General features: G+C 38.2%; 1 protein-coding gene across 2 annotated transcripts in view; it reads left to right on the top strand.

Moving 5' to 3' along the window:
• The window catches only part of Polk (DNA polymerase kappa), a 50,862-nt gene that overhangs the window by 20,734 nt on the left and 13,812 nt on the right, over window positions 1–16,316 (top strand). Inside the window, exons 4-7 of one of the 2 annotated variants that reach the window (XM_051183010.1) lie at window positions 5,844–5,996; window positions 9,239–9,370; window positions 12,396–12,549; window positions 15,957–16,196. In XM_051183010.1, coding sequence (XP_051038967.1) covers window positions 5,844–5,996; window positions 9,239–9,370; window positions 12,396–12,549; window positions 15,957–16,196 — 679 coding nt within the window. The remainder of the gene's footprint in view (window positions 1–5,843; window positions 5,997–9,238; window positions 9,371–12,395; window positions 12,550–15,956; window positions 16,197–16,316) is intronic. The other variant, XM_051183011.1, reaches the window with a different exon arrangement.

The following is a 16,316-nucleotide window of genomic DNA, read 5'->3' as shown; positions in this document are numbered from 1 at the left end:
TTCTTTTGGCAGCAGCTCTAGTTACAGAGCAAGAGAAGTATAAAATACGCACGCTAGTTGGGTGGCCATCTGCCCAGCCTTTCAAGCAGAAAAAGTGAGAATAAGTTTGGAGGTTCAACTAGCAGTCTAATGTTGTCCCCTTCCATGGTTCTAGAGTTTATCTATTTCTCTTCATTTGTGAGGTCTTATATATTAAGGATGTTTTTTGTTTACTATATGTTCTAGTTGTGTTTCCAACTTATCTTTTAAGTTTTTAGTTTTGATCACATATTTTTGAAGCTTATATAGTCAAATCCAATTTTTTTTGTTTTGTTTTTGTTTTTTTTTTTTTTTTTTTTTTTGGTAAGACTTATTTTTTAGAGGTGTTTTAGGTTCATAGCAAAACTGAGCAGAAAATAAAGATTCCCCTACTCCACACAGGCTAACCTCTAGTCAGGCACTGTTACCTATGTTCTTTTGACATAATCATTATCATACAAAAACCAATAGGTATAGGCAACAGTGTATATTCACCATTCCAGTATCATATAGGGTATGAGTTATTGCCCTAAACATCCTTTGTGAGCAATTTCTTATCCTTCCCTCCCTGCTAATCCCTGGCAAGTACTGATCTTTTCTCTCAGTCCTAAGTTCTGCCAATGCCAGACAGCCATGAAATTGTATTACCTTTTCAGATCGTCTTCTTTCACTTAATAATAGGCACCTAGATTACGTTAAGTCTGTTCACGGCTTGCTAGCTCATTGCTTTCATGTGCTGAATATTATTCTTCCTCTGGATGTATAACAATTTATCCATTTACCTACTGAAGCCTTCCAAGTTGTGGCAACTATAAATAAACTGCTATAGATACCCATGCTTCAGTTTATGTGTGGACTAAGTTTTCAACTCCTCTTAGAAAATGCAAAGGAATATAATTTGCTAGGCCATATGGTTTAAAAAAAAAAAAGTTTTTATAAGAAACTGCCAAACTTGTCTTCCAAAATGACCATCCCATTTGGCATCTTCATGGTAATGGACTATTCTAGCCAGTCATTGGAGCTGTCAGTGTTCTCAATTTGGGCCATCCTGAGATGTTCAGGATAATGGCATTGTATCATTTTACTCACTTACTCATCGGCATAGACCTGGGAACCTCTTTTCATATGTTTATTTGCTGTGTATAAATCTTTGGCGAGGTGTCTGTTCAGGCCTTATGCTTGGTTTTTCATCAAATTTTCTAATTAAATTTGGAGAATCCTTTGTATATTTTGGGAATCAGTCACATATCAGCTCTGATCTGTCAAATGTTTTCTTCCAGTTTAACTTAACCTTTTGACTCTTGGTATCGTCTTTCACTGAGCAGAAATATAAAATGTGTTTCAGTTAAAGTGTGAAGGATTTGTTTTGCAAGTTTAAAAAACTGTCTTCTGTCCAAAGCAATGCTGTCTTTAAATTGAGCTTATTTCTTAAGCAATTTGCTTTCTGGACTTGGTAAGTTTTATTGATCTGCAATCTACAAATATCTACAGATACAAAAGAACATGGCTGGTGCATTGTAACAACTTTGGAGTTTCGTACTAATTTTTTTTTTCAGTTTAACATGAAGTTAAAACCTGAAGGAATAGAAAATGCATTCCACTGCACATTAGAACGTCAGGTTTTGTTCCAGTCTTAGATGACTGTTTGATGGTGCCTCTCTGGCATCTTTCAGAACAGGAATGGCAGGAAATGTGTTTTTTGTTGATTGTTGAATTGTTTCATTTGCTGAGCTTCCTCTAAAAGAAGCTGTGTACACGGGAGGAGGCTGAGGAAGTCCCAAGGAGTCAAGAAGGTCTCAGAACACAGAGATACTTTCATGGAAAACGTTTCTATTTTAGACTCAAATTTTCCACATGCTAGATTTTATTATGTGTGATATGATAGTGTAAATTCCTGTAGGTCAGACTGAGGTAGTTTGCAGGCATAAGCCGGGCTATTCATTTTGAACCTCTGTGAATATTCTCTACTGTACTTTATCCTCATCAGATGTCTTGAAAGCACAGTCATTGAAATTGTCGCCTTACAAAATGTCTTCTGATGAGCTCCTAAATTGGATAGATAGGCATCCATGTTATGTTAAGTGGAAGCCACATAGCACCTATTAGGTGCATTTCAACAAGTCCCTTCACTAACTTGGGTTAACGCAGTAGTGTTTATGGAAATACTAAGTCAAGAAAATAAAAGCATTATTTCAAATATTTCCCTAAATGTAGTAGAAATTGAGATTTTGAAAAAGAAATTGCATTAGTATACAGTATGGGTATAAACTGTATGACTAGAGTTGATCTGGACTTTTTCAATGTTAAAAACTGTTCAAAGTCTGTGTTAGCCAGGGATGGTGCACACCTCTCAGCCCAACTCTTGGGAGGCAAAGGCAGGCAGGTCTCTGTGAGTTCGAGGCCAGCCTGGTCTACAGAGTTCCAGGACAACCAGGATTACACAGAGGGTCTCAAAAAAAATTTAAAAAACAAATACAAAACAAACAAACAAAAAACCAGGAACAACAAAAATAAAACAAACTTTGGAGTAACCTGTTTCCACGTGCACTGCTCCCATTTGCCAGCCCCGTGACTTGGGGCAAATTACTTAATCTTAATAAACTTTCATTTTCTCGTCAATAAAAGTTATTACAACTATGATCTCAGAATTGTTTTGACTGTAAATGAGTTTATGTAGGAGACACTTAGCATATGACATGATATACTCGATAACTGTCACTTGTACCTTAAAGTGAGAGGCACCGTCCACAAGCCTTTGCCAGGCCCCTCCCTGAGAACAACGCTTTATATAAGCTTCTCTCCATTCTCCAGACCTCTTGCTATTAGTTGAGTCCCACTTTACAAATAAGGAACGAAGTGACTGGAGGGCTAACTTAACTGCTGTCAAGTAACTAATGAGTGGCAATTGTGAGACCCAAAAGGAAGTCCTTATTTTTAACCCCAGTGACACACGAGTTGTCAGAAGTAACAGAAGGAAGAAGGCAGATGTTACAGCCTCGGGTTAGAGTTTGAAAGCCACTTGGAAGGAAAGGGGATAAATGAAGTCATGAGTGAGGGAAGAAATGTTCAAGAGCTGTGATGCTGAGTGTCTGGGAGCAGTCGAGAGAGCTCAGGCTGGAGGGTGACTAATGAGAGATAGTAAAGGAGAGTGGGATGTATGAGTCACGCTGGGAGGGTTCCTTTTGGCAGCTGCTCGCTTGCATTAAGTACAAGAGAGACTAGATTGCTGAAGAGGCTGTCACAGCATTGATTTATGAGTGTGAGGCGAGTTCTCCCACTTGGTTTGCTTTCTATTTATCTCATGCCTTTCCAGATTATTCCAGTCCAAAATATTTCAGATGCCACTCCCTTATTCTTACTCCATCCATATTCTAGACATATTGTTGTTATTATGGATTAGACTTCAGCTTTTATTAATCTCCATGATCTGCCACCCCCTCAGTCAGGGCCACATGACCTTCTTCAAAATTGAAGTACTAGGAAAAAAAAAAAAAAAAACAATTTGAGAGGTCAGTTTGTCCAGGATAGTGCCTCGCTGTATGAAGCTTTTCCCCAGAATTTTCTGATACTACTTTAGAAAAAACTAGCTTTAACATATTGGCATCAATATATTATTTTTCCTCCCTGCCTCCTTTCCTTTCTTTCTTGAGGGGAAAAATGTTAAGGCAGATAAGATCCTCCTCCTGAAGACACTCACTATGATCAAATACAATAAGGGCCACAGTGAAAGCAAGTACGAGAAGATTAATTCTCTGGCACACAAGAGAAAGAGCCAGCTGACTCTCAAGGGATGTTTGAGTTGACTCTTGGAAGCCTGTGACAGAGCTCAGAGAGGGGTTCAAGACAGAGCCAGCCAGGCACGGAGTCCATCAGTCAGGGCTGGAGATTCAGCAGGAGTAGACCTGAAGACAGAGGTTCAGCCTCTGCTACAGGCAGATGTGACTTGGGGCCTTGTGTCTAAGGGAGGACTTACAGTTTTAATCCCCAGCTAGTGGACAGCTAGTGTGTTCCTCCTGAGGAAGGCCATGAAACAAGTATTCTGTGGAGTGAGGGCAAGACAGAAGACCAGCATGGGGCTGGGAGGGCCACAGTATACCTTTGTGGTCCTCCACATGAGACAGGTTGCTTTCCTTTAAGAGATTGTCAGTGGTACCAGACATTGTTCCAAGTTCCTTATGTGTTGTGCTTGCTTTATTGTGGTTTTCTCTTATGATTTACCTTAATAGCCTAGGCAACTTAATTACAGGTTGCAAAAATTAAAACTGTCACATAGCTGCCCTTTGCATGGTAAGCTGGGAAATCACACATATAGCATTAGTAGAGGCAGCCCATAAAAAGCAAGCCATGGATATGTTTGCTATATAATCCTTTTTTTTTTCCCACTCACTTAGTTTATTTCTATCTATGTTTATTTCTCTGTTTTCTTTTAATCCAATAATTTGTCTTCAAAGAATCCAAGATTTTTAAGGATTATAATTCTGCATTGTTATATTTGACAAGTATATTACAGTTTTATAAAATCTAGTCTTCCTCTTGAGTTTTCAATTGTATAGAATAACAATCTCAGACTTTAACTCTAGTCCTGGCTAGACTTTTGTCAATCTGCCACAAGCTGGAATCAGAGAAGATGCCTCAATAAGATCAAGCTGTAGTCAAGCCTATAAGGCATTTTCTTATTTAATGATTGATGTAGGGGGGCTGTTGTAGGTGGTGCAGCTTCTAAGCTGGTGTCCTGCGTCCTAGAAACAAAGCAGGTTGAGCAAGCCGTAAGCAACCCTTCTCCATGCCCCATGTCAGTGCCTGCCTCCAGGCTCCTGACCTGCAAAGTTCTTTCCCTAAGTACTTTTGGTGATGCTGCAAGTGTGAGCAAAGTAAAACCTTTCCTCCCCAAGATATTTTGCTCATGGTGTTTCATCACAGCAATAGGAACCTTAACCAAGACAGCACTGCAAAAAGAGTTCTACAGGAAAGTCATTTACTGTGTTCTGCATCATATCTGTTTGCATATTATTATGCAGCATTACGTCATGTGCCAGAGATATAATCTTTTATTGTGCATTTTCTTTGTTTCCATCTTAAGGCATTAGCATTTTGAGTCAAATGGGAATTGTTTAATTTACTTAAATAGAAACCTTTCAGTTATAGTAAGTTTCTTCAAATTTGCTCAGCAGTAGCATGATTTGATGCAGGCAACTGAGATAGCTCCTTTATTCGATAAATACTTGTTGAGTTCCTGCCATCTTCCTGGGAGGATAGAAAGACAAGTCACCAGAAAATTATATTCTAGAATAGGCTTTCAGCCTGGCTGACGGCTCAGTGGGTAAAGTACTTGCTGTGTAAGCATAAGGACCTGAGTTTGGGTCCCCAGTGCCCAGGTGTGGCATCTCATGTCTGTAATGCCAGAACTCTGGGGGAAGACTGATGGGATTCCAAGGGCTCACTGGTCAGCCGACCCAGCTAAAACAGCAAGCTCTGGATTCAGTGAGAAACCCTGTTTCAAAATATATGGTGGGAGAGCAACAGAAGAAACCCAAGAAACTCTTGCCCAAACGCACATGTATAGGTGAGCGTTGGCACTCACATACATATTTTAAAACCAAAGGATAAAGGTGGGTTCTCTGTGTGAAAATAAAAGCCATTGATAAACAACAATAAACCTGTGCACCCTTAAATACAAGTAAATATACTCCCAATAGGTAAGTAGGTGGATGGATGGATGGGTAGATGAGTAGATTGGCAGATAGAAAGATAGCTTCTATGATGTATGATTAATGATGTTTTGATATCATATTGTCTAAAAGTGTGTTAACTTTTTAAAAATAAAGGTTGACAGATTGGCGATGGACTTAGAACGGAACCGGAATTTGAACAATACCATAGTTCATGTAGACATGGATGCTTTCTATGCAGCTGTAGAAATGAGAGACAATCCGGAACTGAAGGATAAACCCATTGCTGTGGGATCAATGAGTATGTTGGTAAGTAGGCAAAGAGTAAAACAGAAAGGGAATTTCATAGGCTGTTCAGGTTAGCTTACTGAGCCTTGCCAATTTGCTTATACATGCTCAGTTACTGAATCCATTCGATGTAACTGATTGTACTAATTTTTATTTTCACTTGAGAAAAAAGGAAAACAGAGAGATAATTAATAACTTGACCAAAGTTACAAACTCAATAAAATAGCACAGGAGTAGCCTTGTAGCCTTCCACTGCAAAGTAACTTTTTGCAAAAGGGTTCTAGTAGAGTTGAAAAAGAAAAGGCAAAGGAAATGTTATATGCGGCCAGTGGTTTTGAAACTAACTTGCAGAACAAGTCTAGCCTGTCATCACTTTTTTGTAAAGAAACTTTATTAGGGCAAAGAAGTTATGGCCACCTATTTATTACTGTCACACTAGAAGAGCACAATTGAATACAATTGAATAGTCACTAAGAAAACACATCTGCAAAACCTAAAGTGGTTATGCACTCTCCGAACTTTCACAGAAAAGGTATGCCAACCCCTATTCTAGAATCACATAGTTAACTAATATACCTAGAGTGCAAATTATTTCCCGTAACTTGGAATCATTTGTTTTTATGATTACTAAGTTGACTTTTTTTTTTCTGTCTTAAATCAAGGTAAAGGTAGCAGGAGCTATGCCTGTGGCAGAAAACATAATAATTAAAAGTAGCAGCCCGTCTACAGACATACCACCCAAATGCACCACGTCTTGTCTAAAAGTAGCAGCTAGAGCAGATAGGAATTTGTATTAGACAAACACTAGTGGAACAAGGAGCGTTCGTTCCTGTTGCTGATGTTAGTTTAGACCAAGCTCAGTAAGGGTGGGTTGGCTCTGTTTTTCTGGGATAAAAGTTAGCATTAACATGGGAAATTCAAGATAGATTCACTCAGGCCTAGCACTTCTACTGTGATGATTAAAATGGCTTCTGCCTCAAACTTCCTTATTTCCATGTGCTGTCTTGTCACTTGCTGTTATAATACACCCTTTTAATATGCTCTAAATACTGTTTAGTGGTTGCAGAGCCATTAAAATCAAAAGTGGAAGTTGCAAGTCCTTAAGACTAAGGCTTCACGACTAATGGCATCATTTCCTTCTAGTTATTTTAGTTTAAGTAAGTCATCTGGCGAATTACTTGGCATGAGGAACTAGACTCTACCTTCTGGTAAGAGTAATGTAGGGGCAGAGGGGATGGTTCAGTGGTTAGGAGTATTGGCTGCTCTTCGAGAGGACCTGGTTTCAATTTCCAGCCCCACATGGCAGCTGTCTGTAACTCCAGTTCCAGGGGATCCGACATCCACACACAGACATATACACAGGCAAAATCACCAGTGCACACAAAATAAAAATAAATACATTTTTAAAAAAAGAGTAATTGTAAAAATATTGTAGCTGAGCTTGGCAGTGGTGGTACATAACTTTAAAATCCCAGTACTCAGGAAGCAAAGACAGGTGGATCTCTTGAGTTTGAGGTCAGCCTGTTCCACAGAACAAGTTCAAGGACAGCCAGGGCTACACAGAAAAACCAAGCTTGTTTGGAAAAACAATCCAACAAACCAGACAGACAGACAGACAGACAGCAGCTGCTATTTACAATGTACTACAAAACAAAAGTATGAGGAACTCAGGCCTCGAAAAACTTCTTCAATAGATCTAGCTTTCTTGTTAGTTTTGTAGGATTTATTTAAAATTAATAAATTGTTGTTTTATGCATATGAATGTTTTGCCTGCATGTATGTCTACACAACTAAATGCACCTGGTGCCTACAGAGGGTGAAAGAGAGCATTGGATCCCCTGGATTTGGAGTAACATGGTTGATAATGGTGTGGGTCCTGGGAATTGAACCCAGCTTCCTGCAAGAGCAGCCAGTGCTTACTCTTAAGTACTGAGCCATTTCTGGCCCGGAGATTTACTGATTGTACTTTAAAGGATTGCTTTGCCTTTACAGTACTATCAGCACTTTCTCTTGTAGAGCGCTGAGCAAGGAATAGGATAGTTGGGAGTACTATCAAGATTTTTTTTCTAAAATATCTTTTCAAAACGATTAAAGGAAATCTGATTTTTTTTTCCTGAAATAATTTTCTCATTTGATACATCTGGCTTGCATTTCTCTGAGCACTCACTTAGATTCCAAATAAAGGTTCCATTCATTATTAAACTTGGCTATAAATGATATTATGGTTTTCTACTTTGACTAGATCCACTGGCAAATGTGATCATGAACAGATTTTATTAAATATTATCATTTTTTCATTCTCATACTTTTTAGTCTCATTCCCTAGCCAAAATGTTTTTGCCAAAAACTTCAGACTTTAAAAAATGAAGCTCAAATTTGAAGCACTTTATTTTAGAGGTATACAGGCCTTTGATTTTTTTTTGTTCTAGATGAAAAATTTCCAGATAAAGCAAATTCTTGATGCATGCTACTACTTTAGCATCTCTAATCCCAGACATGAAATATGTCAATAAAATTTTTGGATTTGGGGCCTTCACCTGCATGCACAATGATATATATACCTGAACACATCCACAAAAAGATTTTGGATTCTGGAAGATTTGGGATTTCAGACTTCTCATCTATGTAAATATTCCCATATCTGAAAACTCAAATCCCAAGTATTTTGGACAAGATCCTTTTCCTACATTCTGTTTATAAATATACTTTACATATGAATATACTAATACCTTCTATACTGTTACTTTTGTGTAACATGTTAGAAATGTTTTATTGCTTTGTAACTATTCTATATTGTTTACTATTAGTTTCATAGAGCATCCACTATCATCCAGACTTAGATATATATGATATTACAGAATACCTTAGAGCCATTGACATTTAATTACTGGAAATATTTTTTAAAATTATTTAAAGCCATTTGTTGTGTAGAACAGGTTGGCCTTGAACTTCAAACTAGTAGTTCTCCTGCCTTAGTCTTCTCATGCCTGGAATTACAGATATCCACCACCCCACCTATTCTGAAAAATATTTTCATTAGTTCAAGCCTACTTATTAGCTGGTACTTTGTTATAAATTTAGAAATAACCATGAGACAGGGTCATGGTTTTTGAAGAAAGTCAAGATGTGGTCCAAGACAGTGGCTTATAAAAGAAATGCCCTTGAATTGAAAATGCACATCAGTAATGTGTTTCTTATGAATGCGCCGATCAATATGTCCATTTAGGGTTGCTTATTTCTCTATGCGGTCCACTTTCTTACAGTCTACTTCAAATTACCATGCAAGGAGGTTCGGTGTCCGTGCAGCCATGCCAGGATTTATTGCTAAGAGACTCTGCCCACAACTTATTATAGTGCCCCCAAACTTTGACAAATATAGAGCTGTGAGTAAGGAGGTAAGTGAATGTCTCACCCCAAACCCTTTTACTGGCTCTTTGTCAGACTCAACTCAACATGCCTTACTTAACGGTCAAGATTTGGTCTCCGCTATGGTGACTAGTGAGCTGTTAATAATATCCAGGTAATATCTGTTACCCAACCCTTCCGTGTATTTTTCATCTACTCTCAATTTCTCAATTCTCTACAGCTTCTTAGAGCTTTGTAAAGCCTTAATAATTATAGCATGAAGTTGGTTTTCAATATTTTTCTTGATATATAAAATAATGTTTAGGACAACCTAATATTCCTGGTTTATAGAACCTACTCATTAATTTTGATCTATGCTAAATTAAATTTATATAATTAATCTGCTGTTTGTTTTGTTCCAGGCTGGCCTGAAAGTCACTATGGAGCTCAGGCTGGCCTAGGTCTGTACTTTTAAGCAGAAACAGAATTGACTTACTGTGGCTAGTTACTTTGCTTGCTTCATAATCTTATAGAGCTGGTTGAGCATATTTTGCCCAAGAAACTTTAAAAAGAGGGGAGATTCTCTCTTGCTTTGAAAAGAATGATTTATATACATATTAAAATTCTGAACTGTCCTAGGTTAAAAAAAAAAAAAAAAAAGTATCATTTCTTTGATTTTCATTAAGAGTGATCTATCACCGGGTGATGGTAGTGCACGCCTTTAATCCCAGCACTCTGGAGGCAGAGGCAGGTGGATCTCTATGAGTTCAAGGCCAGCATGGTCTACAGAGCTAGTTCCAGGACAGGCTCCAAAACAGTATAGAGAAATCCTGTCTCACAAAATAAAAACAAAACAAAAAAAAAAAAAGAGTGATCTATCACACAATGTGAGGACTTAGTTCCTTGATTAAAATCTAGAGTGCTACATGTACATCACTTTTACACTGCCATTAAAAAATAAAGTATGTCATAGAGTACTGTGTGAGCATGACTTGTAATTCCTGCACTGTGAAGCCAGGAGCATCAGGAGTTCAAGGCCAACCTCGACCACTCAGTTATTTTGCAGCCAGCCTGAGCTATATGAGACCTAGCTCAAAAAAGAGAAGAAGGAGAAAGCAACTGTCTAAATATAAATATGAAAACTATGCCATACTCCTTTTTAAAAGTTGTATTTTTTGTTAGTTTATAATTACATGTGTGCATTTGTGCCTGTGTGTGGTAGGCACATATGTGCAAATACCTATGGAGACAGTAGATTTCCTGGAGCTAGATCTAGAGGTAGTTGTGAGACACCTGACATGGGTTCTGGTTGTCAAACTCTGGTCCTCTGGAAGAGCAGTATGTGCTCCTAATTGCTGAGCTATATCTCTGGCCCTGGCACAATACTTAACTGTCATTTAGATATTCAAGTGAACTTTAAATTCCCTTATTTGTATTCTACCTCATTTTCCCTAGAAATAATACTGCCATATTAAAACAGTTGTATTCATTCGAAAACAATCTATTAAATCAACTGCTTTGTGATTACTTTTGAAAAAGTGGTAGGCAAAGAGAACATACCTTCAATAATTTTTTTCTGTATTCCTAGTTAAAAATAAGAAATAGCACCATAAGTACAGGCTTTGATAATTAAAAAATATCATGAAGACTTCGTAAGAAAGATCTTGAATCGTACTCAGTAAAACTTCTGACAGTATAGCATGAGAACTAAATTATTTTTTAATTATCTATCACCTGGTTATTTACACAAGTTGGAAAAATCTTCAAATTTGAGCAACGTCTCCCTAGTGAATATAGCAAATAAGTTTTACATGTAAATGCATTGTCAGTGCATTAATGTTTCTGGCCCGGCTAGTGAGTTTAAGGAGCATCCAATTCTGTTTTGTCCAGATAGTAGAATAACTTTACCGTTCTTAGATCTGAGTGCTTGGTGTTTACGGGAACAGTCTATTTTCATTGCTGTGGCAGTATCCTATTGGAAGGAAGTGAGAAGTAAGTACCTAGCCATGCCTCCAGGGAGCACTTCTCATTCAGAGTCTTAGTGGGCTGCCAGGCACAGGCTTGCAAAGTTTTCACTAGAAAGATGCCATCGCATCTGTTACAGAATGCTTTCTTCTACAAGAACAAAGCTATTTAAAGCACTCTGAGTAAAAGTATGGCAAGTTTTCAATCACCACTTTCTAAAATTCCCCTCATATGCTCATGTTAAGAATGAGCAGTTTCTTTTTTATAAAACAAAAGGTTTTCTAATGATATGAAACAAAGCTTTTAAATGTTAGATGAATATAACAATTCAGCAAAGATATTTTCTATTAGATAGGCTATGCTGACAGTCATTCCCTCTTATTTCAGCTAATTCTTTGGTAGTTAAAAAGAAAAAAAGATTCCATGGTTTCGTGTAGTAAAGCTAGCCCATATAAAAGGCGTTGCTGAATTACATTAACTATGTTTCTAATCTTTGTGTATTTCATTCATGTCATAAAGAAACTTCAACTTTTCATCTTTAGCTTAATACAAGCATGCAGTTATTCTATAGATGTATCATCTTTTCTAGTCCAGATTCCTGTGAATAGTAGAGCTTTATTTTATACGAGTATTGTTCATGGTATAATTAATGGAAATATACTGCTCTCTGACACATGCTGGTACTTTACATTCCTTTTTTAAATGAATAAAAATCTTTACAGAGATGAGAGAGAATACTATTATTCCCACTATTCCTTTAACTAGCTACATTAAACCTTGATCACTTTTCTTTTCCTGTTCCTACCAGAATATTGTATGAGATTTACTTGACTTGCTTAGTGTTTCTAGATATAGGATGCTGGATTCAGATTGCATCAGATGAAGCTATTTCATGGTCTTCTGCCTTCATGATCTATTTTAGTACAAAGGGGAATTTGACAAATATCCATTGGTAATAAATTATTTATTCTTTGAATCCGTGAGCTATTGATTGCAGGATCATTACTATAGTTGCAAAGTAAGAATATTAGTGCTTTTTATCAGATACATAAGACAGGAGGTTTTGCTGTGGTAGCAAAATTTAAACTTTTGTTGTTGTTCTTTTTGAAGGTTAAGGAGATTCTTGCTGAATATGATCCCAATTTTATGGCTGTGAGTCTGGATGAAGCCTACTTGAATATAACACAGCACTTAGAGGAAAGGCAAAGTTGGCCTGAGGACAAAAGAAGATATTTCAGCAAAACCGGAAACCCTATAAAAATTGGTAAGCAATTTATTAGAGCTACCAACCAAATACTGACACAAAGCAGCTCTTTAAATCAACCCAATTAATTCATTTGTGTATATAGGGTAGGATTAGATTTGTCTTTGTAAAATGAAAAATCAGAAACCAGTGGGGTTTTTTTTTTTTTTTTAAGTATGTACAGCCTCTTAAAATCAGATGAGAATGCTGACTCTCCAGGCTTTAAGGTAGTCGCAGAGCAATTATTTTTGTAATATCAAAGGGCTTAGATTACATTGAAGGGGAGGAAGTTCCTGTTGAAAGTGACTTTGTTGTTACTGTTGATAGAAATCAGGTTTTTAAAAAAGTTTAGCCCCAAACATATTAAAACCTTTGATGATTTTACTTTTCTTTGTTTCTCAGATCTTCTATAATCTAGTTCTAATACAATAACGTGACTGTTTCCCACTCTGTGAAAATTTATGGCCTCCCTCTCCCTTTTTCACCACAGACCTAACTGTATGTAACTCATAGGGGATGGAGGCAGCAGTGAACCTCAGTGTCTGCTCTACCACTTTAAGGTGGAGACCTTATTTATTTCTTTCTTTTATCCTTATTTTTATTTTCTGAGTCAAGGTCTCTTTCTGAACCCAGAGCTGACTGATTTTCTGGTTAGCTCTGGGGATTTGTTGTTGTCATTACCTGTACCGTCACCCCTGACCTCTGAGTCCGGTGTCCGCCCATCCTAACTTTTATGCAGATGTTGTAGATCCAAATGCAGGTCTTCAAGCTTGCTTGGCAAGTGCTTTGTCCACTAAAGCATTGCCCAGACCTCCATAACTCCTCTGTACAATTAAAGGTTTCACGGCTCCACACATCTTTCAAGCAGCACTTTCTTTTTTTGTTTATCCAGAGCATTCAGAAGTTACACATTCATTCTGCTTCCAGTCTTTGCCAAAAGTGCTGTTTTTTTCAAGGGTTTGACCTGAACAAAATTTACCCATGAACCAAGTGTATCCATGAACCAAGTTTACCCAGCTGAAAGGTGACCTAAAGGAATTCACTCACAATTTACAGCCACATTTCATGAGTAACTTATTCATAACATCCAAGGGGCTGGGCAGTGTGGGGAAACAGTAATGTTCCTTTACAATGGCATCGATTTTTTTTTTATTCTCCTCTCCCCCCCCCCCCCGTTGTTGTTGTTTTTGAGGTTTGTTTGGTTGGTTTTTGTAGTTACTGTTGTTTTGTGGGTTTGTTGTTATTCTTTTGAAACAGGGTTCTTCTATATCGCCCTGAGCCCTGCCTATCCTAGAACTCACTCTGTAGACCAGACTGGCTTGGAACTCACAGAGATCCTCCTGTCCCTGCTTCCCCAGTGCTGGGATTAAAGGTGTATGATGCCTTGCCCTGGCAGCATCAAATTCTAAGCCTCCCTAGACTGTGTATTTGCAGGGTGTGGGAAGAGTGGCAAGTGATTGATGGAGCTTTCTTTAAAGTCAAACATTTTTCTGTTTGCCTTCTATGAAAGATTCTTTGTCTCTAGAAATATGTGAACTATTGTCTTTATTTGCAAATAAAATAATAACCATTGTTTTTATGTTTGCTTTGTCATACAAATCTAGCTGGCAAGTGTCAGGCTGTGTAAGAAACCCGAACACTGCATGCTTGGGTGCCTACCATCCAGATGAGTGCTCTAATCTAGCTTTATGCTCTCAGCGCTTCAGTTACGGAGATGGTGAAGGGATTTCATTCAGGAGGAGGAAACCACTTACGTAGTTAGTTATGCAGCCAGGCCATAAGGAAGTTAAACACAGCTGGGGTGAGGAAGATGCCTGTGTCACTCTGTAGCCGCCCTGACAGTGTTCCAGAGGCAGCACGCTTTGTTTCCTGGAGTAGAAGATGCCAGTGTGAGTCACTGCACAGAGGCTGCTGTGAGTTCACCGTGAGGATACCTGTTGCTGGATTTTCCTTGTCCTGCCTGGTCCTGCAGCCCTTCTCAGCTCCAAATAAACACACAGAGACATAATAATTATAAAACTGTTGGTCAGTGTCTAGGGCTTCTTATTGGCTAGCTCTGTCTTAAATTATCAACCCATTCTATCAATCTATGTATTGCCACGAGGCTGTGGCTTACCCAGTAATGCCCTGGCATGTTGTTCAGCAGCATGATGACTCTCAGGCTCTCTCTGCCTACCTTTCCCAGAATTCTCCTTGTCTCCTAATCCAACCTATCTTTCTGACTCATTAGCCAATAAGAGAAACATATATACAGAAGGGCAACCCCCATCAGACACCAGTGTGAATCACTGCAGAGAGGGCTTGAGACCAGGATTGGGACATACCTGGCCTGTATTTTGTCTACAGCTCTTTACTGTAACTTCTATTCAGCAATTGGAAGAAAGGGCTTCTGGGTGACCCTCATTCAGCTGCTCCATCCTCTTGTTCCTCTCCAACTTGCTCTAAAAAGGAAAATGGCCTGAAGCACAGATGTAGTAAAAATAGGTTGTGTGGCATGTGTGGCCTGCAAATTAAATTTGGGAAACTTCTATCTATAAATTAATTCATATGCTGTAATTAAAGTTTGAAACTAATCAAGTGTCTGTTACATTATTTACATATCTTTAGATATTTTCTAAAGACCAACTTCATTTTTTAAGTGCCTCCAACTATGTCTTGAAATTTAATTTAATTAAGCTCAGTATGTTTCCATTCATATAATCCTAGCAATCTGAAGACTGAGGCAATAAAATTAGAAGTTCAAGACCAGCCTGGGCAGGGTATGTAGTTAATTTAAGACTAAGCTGTGCTTTAAAAAAGAAGAAGAATTTAATTGTTGCTTTTTCATTTACCTTAGTTTGGTTGTAATTACTCATTGTTGAATGCTTTTTCCTCCTCATTCCTAATTTTAACTTAAGAAGGATCTTTTTCTCCTTAGAGAAGAATACAGTGAAAAACAGTTCTTTCATAAAGAAAAAGTAATGGACTTCTGAAGTTAAACTGTTCCTTTAAAATATTCACTAAAGAAATAGATAATGTTACTTTAAGGGAAGCCTGACAGCATTTTCCTTATTAAATTGTTACAAAGATAAACGATAGCTTCCTTACCTTGGTTCTTAGAAACAAAATTGAATTTGGTTTGCTTTCAGCAGTGTAGGATAGAAGTGGGCACCGATGCCTGTAATCCCACTCTTGAAGACTTGGGCACCAACCATCAGGAGCTCAAGGCTAGTGTGGGCTCCAAGGTCAAGTGAAGCCAGAGTGGGCTCCTAGAATGCTTCAAGCAGACTCTCACAGAGATGTGGTGGGTAGGCAGGAGACAGAGAAAAATAATGGAGGGGAGTAGGAAGGGGGAAGGTGTTGAGAAAAAAGTGACAGAATGGAGAGAAACCTAAGAAGTGCATCCTCCTTAAAATGAAGGTGACTTGCTGTTCCTGTTTGGGATTCAGATAAACCGGGTGAGGAAGCTAACAGACTGAGTGAGGACGAACAGCCCATCTCCCCACTGCTTTTTGAAGACAGTCCTCCTGATTTGCAACCCCACGGAAACCCTTTCCAGCTAAACCCTGAAGAACGAAACAGTCCTCAAACACTCCAAAATTCGGTTGTTTTTGGAACGTCAGCTGAGGAAGTGGTAAAGGAAATTCGCTTCAGAATTGAACAAAAAACAACGCTGACAGCCAGTGCAGGTATTTGAGGGGATATTCACGGCCTCTAGTAGTTATGCCATGCTAATAGTAGTTGTTCCTTGTTGTGAAGTAGATAGTTTAACATTTGATTTGGCTGCTAGCAACTTTTATCTACTAAGG

The sequence above is a fragment of the Phodopus roborovskii genome, unplaced genomic scaffold (genome assembly GCF_943737965.1).
Source record: "Phodopus roborovskii unplaced genomic scaffold, PHOROB, whole genome shotgun sequence".
NCBI classification, from domain to species: domain Eukaryota; kingdom Metazoa; phylum Chordata; class Mammalia; order Rodentia; family Cricetidae; genus Phodopus; species Phodopus roborovskii.
The sequence above is the reverse complement of the archived record's forward strand: the minus strand, read 5'-3'. Positions and strand labels throughout refer to the sequence as shown.